The 3,800-nt window shown below is 49.8% G+C and overlaps 1 protein-coding gene across 2 annotated transcripts in view; it reads left to right on the top strand.

Annotated features, from left to right (window-relative positions):
* Otulinl (OTU deubiquitinase with linear linkage specificity like) overlaps positions 1-2,510 on the top strand; it is a 29,827-nt gene extending 27,317 nt beyond the window's left edge. For both annotated transcript variants that reach the window (XM_041632198.1, XM_041632197.1), the window contains exons 7-8: positions 315-584; positions 1,647-2,510. In XM_041632198.1, the coding sequence (XP_041488132.1) occupies positions 315-584; positions 1,647-1,820 (444 nt within the window). In that variant the 3' untranslated portion in view covers positions 1,821-2,510. The remainder of the gene's footprint in view (positions 1-314; positions 585-1,646) is intronic.
* Positions 2,511-3,800: the final 1,290 nt, after the last annotated feature.

The following is a 3,800-nucleotide window of genomic DNA, read 5'->3' as shown; positions in this document are numbered from 1 at the left end:
TTATGAGGACTCTAACCTGCAGAGGCTAATCACCACGTAAGGGCCTCATCTCCTAAGGCTATCTCCCTGGACTAAGACATTCAACACATGAGTTTGGAGAGGCAGGTGAACATTCAGCCCACTGCGGCATCCTTGTGGTTAAAAAAAGAATCAAATAGTCCCAAAAGACAGACTTGAAAATATAAAATTATGCCGTCCTCTGCCACCCTCCTGCCCTCCTCTCTGGCTTATCTCATTAGTACTTTACAAATTGTGCAGTGGTTTGTACGTCCGTGTTTGCCCTTCTCAGCTCCCACTTACCCCTGTGTCTGCAGTGGACCGAGTTTAGTGGGATGAGAGATTATCACAAGAGAGGGAGCATGTGCAACATCCTCTTCTCCGACGCCATCCTGGAGTACAAGCTCTACGAGGCTGTGAAGTTCATCATGCTCTACCAGGTCACAGAAGTGTACGAGCAGATGAAGACGAACAAGATCATCCCCGGCCTTTTCCGACTCCTGTTTTCCAGGGAGTCCTCCTCAGACCCTCTGAGCTTCATGATGAATCACCTGAATCCTATGGGGGACACCTGTGGACTGGAGCAGGTGAGTGGGGCTCCCAGTGTGTGATCCACGGATGACTCAGGAATCCTCGTGGGCCTTTAGGGTTTCTCTTTAGCAGTAAGGAAACCACCTCCTCAGAGGTGGCCGGCTGGGGTTATTGGCTTCACATGTGTGAAAGAATAATGGGCCTCGTGGCTGGCTGGTGTGTCCTGGGAGTCCGAGGTTCATAGAGCCTCGTGACCACACAGACACTAACTGGGAAAAGGCCACTCAGCGCGGTCATCATGAGGAAGCATTCGGTTCCCTGTCACAGACAAGAGTTAGTAGCAACTGTAAGGTCAGAGAAAGCCCCTCACCGTGACTGAGGTCTTTTGTTCACTTGTTTTCTGTCTCAAAGAAGCGATGAGACACATGGCATCTTCACTAAGACATCAAATTGGTTAGAAAGCAATACAATTCTTAATAACGAGCACCCTCCCTTCCCATCCCCTTCTCTCCCCTCCCATCCCCTTCTCTCCCCTCCCTGCCCTTCCTCTCCCTTTTCTCTTTTTCTTTCCATTCTCCCTTTTCTATTCACTTCCTTTCCCACTTCCCCTCCCCTCCTTTTCCCTCCCTTTTTTCCTTTTTCTATTCAATTCCTTTCCCACTTCCCATCTTTCTCCTCCTCTCCCCCCATCCCCTCCCTTTTCTCCTTTTCCTATTCACTTCCTTTCCCCTTCCCCTCCCCTCCTTTCCTTTCCTTTTCCCCTGTGAAGTAAGGTCTCACTCTGTAGCCCAGGCTGGTCTGGAACTCAATGTGGAGCCTAGACTGGCCTCCAGCTCACGACAGTCCTCCTGCTCCTCCCCGAGTGCTGGCATTGAAGCTGTGAGCCACTGACCTGGCTCGAACTTTCCTTTCTCTTTCTGAATAGTTTCCCCTGATTTCCTCTCACTGAGCATGGCCCTGCCCTCCTTCCACACTGCGGGCATTTGTCCCTAAGTCATGCCTACTTGCTCTCTGGGTAACTCTGTTACAAAGCGGGTCGTCTCATAAACCGCAGCCAGCCTCGTCTTGTTGGGAATGTATAAACACAATCTGTGACCTCACTCTCATCTTGTCCCCAGATTGACATGTTTATACTCGGGTATTCCCTCCAAGTAAAGATAAAAGTGTTCCGACTGTTCAAGTTTAACTCCAGAGACTTCACAGTCTACTACCCTGAGGAGCCTGTGAGGGAGTGGCCAGAGATCTCCCTGCTGACCGAGAATGACCGCCAGTACCACATTCCCGTCTTTTAAGCCCCCGATGGACTGAACATTGGCTTTTCTCAGTGACAGCGGTCATACTTGCAAGAGAAATATTTCTGAAAAGCTCACAGTACCGTTTTAGCCAAGGAGGGCACTAAGACCTATGGGAACACTGGGTGGGGAGAGCCACTGATTTCCTCCACCGCCACGCACATTTGGAGTTTGGCAGGTTAGAAGAGATCTCCTCGGTTCACACCGTGATGTGCCTTTAAGACATAGAGAGACTTCATGTGGACAAAAAGACAAGGGAAATGGCTGACCTCAGCCGCAGGAACTTTTCATCTCTGACCTTTGTGTTCTTTATCAAGAGGGATCTCTCTGGGGATTCGGGACGATCATAAATAAACATGTTTTATAAGCATTACCTTCCTGGGATTCTTTGTTGTTTACTAATTTTGTAGAACCACCTGATTAATGTTAAAAAATTGTGTGTGCAAGAAAACCCACAGAACCAACTAACCTGGCGTCATGGGAGCTCACAGAGACTGAGCCGACAACCAGGGAGCCTACATGGGACTGACCTAGGCACTCTGCATAAATGTTACAAATATGTAACTTGGTCCTCTTATGGTGTCATGGTCTGTCCTGTCCCTTTAAGAGACAAGCCCCACCCACCCCTTGTCCACCAACCACCTCTGAGGCAGGCAGACCTTCCTTCTGCTTCTGGCCTGAGCTCTTTCCCTTTCTGTCTCTCTCCCAAAGAGGTAGCTGCCATGGCTCCTCTCCCCAATTCTCTCTCTCTCTCTCTCTCTCTCTCTCTCTCTCTCTCTCTGCATCTCTCTCTGCCTCTCTCTGCTCTTTCCCCTTCTCCCCTTTCCCCTCCAATCTCACTCTGCATGGCATGGTGTGCCTATGCGTCTCTGTCTCTCACTTGCCATGTGGTCTCAGGATCTGCTGCCTGCTGCCACTAGGGGACCTGCAGTGTGGTCTCATGGCCCACTGCCCACTGCCGCCACTCAGGGAACAGCAGCATTTTACTCAAATGTATGGGACTCCTAACAGTGGGAGCAGGGGCTGTCTCTGATTATGTGGCTTGCTTTTGGAACCCTCTTTTCCCACTGGGTTGCCTCATCCAGTCTTTTTTTTTTTTTATTGAAAAAAAGGAAAAAAAAGTTTCCGCCTCCTCCCAGCCTCCCAATCCCCTCCCCCTCCTCCCACCCTTTTCTCCCCCTACTCCTCTCCCCCTCCCTCTCCAGTCCCAAGAGCAGTCAGGGTTCCCTGCCCTGTGGAAAGTCCAAGGTCCTCCACCCTCCGTTCATATCTAGGAAGGTGAACATCCAAACTGGCTAGGCTCCCACAAAGCCAGAACATGAAGTAGGATCAAAACCCTGTGCCATTGTCCTTGGCTTCTCATCAGCCCTCATTGTTCGCCATGTTCAGAGATTCCGGTTTTATCCCATGCTTTTTCAGTCACAGTCCAGCTGGCCTTGGTGAGCTCCCAGTAGATCAGCCCCACTGTCTCAGTGGGTGGGTGCACCCCTCGTGGTCCCGACTTCCTTGCTCATGTTCTCCCTCCTGCTGCTCCTCATTGGGACCTTGGAAACTCAGTCCAGTGCTCCAGTGTGGGTCTCTGTCTCTATCTCCATCCATCACCAGATGAAGGTTCTATGGTGATATGCAAGATATTCGTCAATCCAGTCTTAGTAGAAGAAGAGGTGTCTCCTGCAACTTGATATACCATGGCTGCCTGACATCCATGGGAAGCCTGCCCCCATCTGAAGAGAAACCGAGGAGAAAGAGTAGATGGAGAGGACGAGGGAAAGGGGGGTAGGACTGAGATGAGAGGAGGGAGGGGAAGCTTTGGTGGGAATATAAAAACAAAATATTAAACTAAAATACTGTGTGCATTTATGTGCATGTATGTTTACATATACACACACAAATACATGTATATACACAAACAGCCACTTGTTTGTAATATTGTACAGTTTCTTTATATCTTTGCCCTTTGTGGGGAGACTGTTGAGCCTG

Source organism: Microtus oregoni, unplaced genomic scaffold (assembly GCF_018167655.1).
Source record: "Microtus oregoni isolate MIOR12 unplaced genomic scaffold, Mior012 000040F_ref0000088, whole genome shotgun sequence".
Taxonomy (NCBI): Eukaryota; Metazoa; Chordata; class Mammalia; order Rodentia; family Cricetidae; genus Microtus; species Microtus oregoni.
The sequence above is the reverse complement of the archived record's forward strand: the minus strand, read 5'-3'. Positions and strand labels throughout refer to the sequence as shown.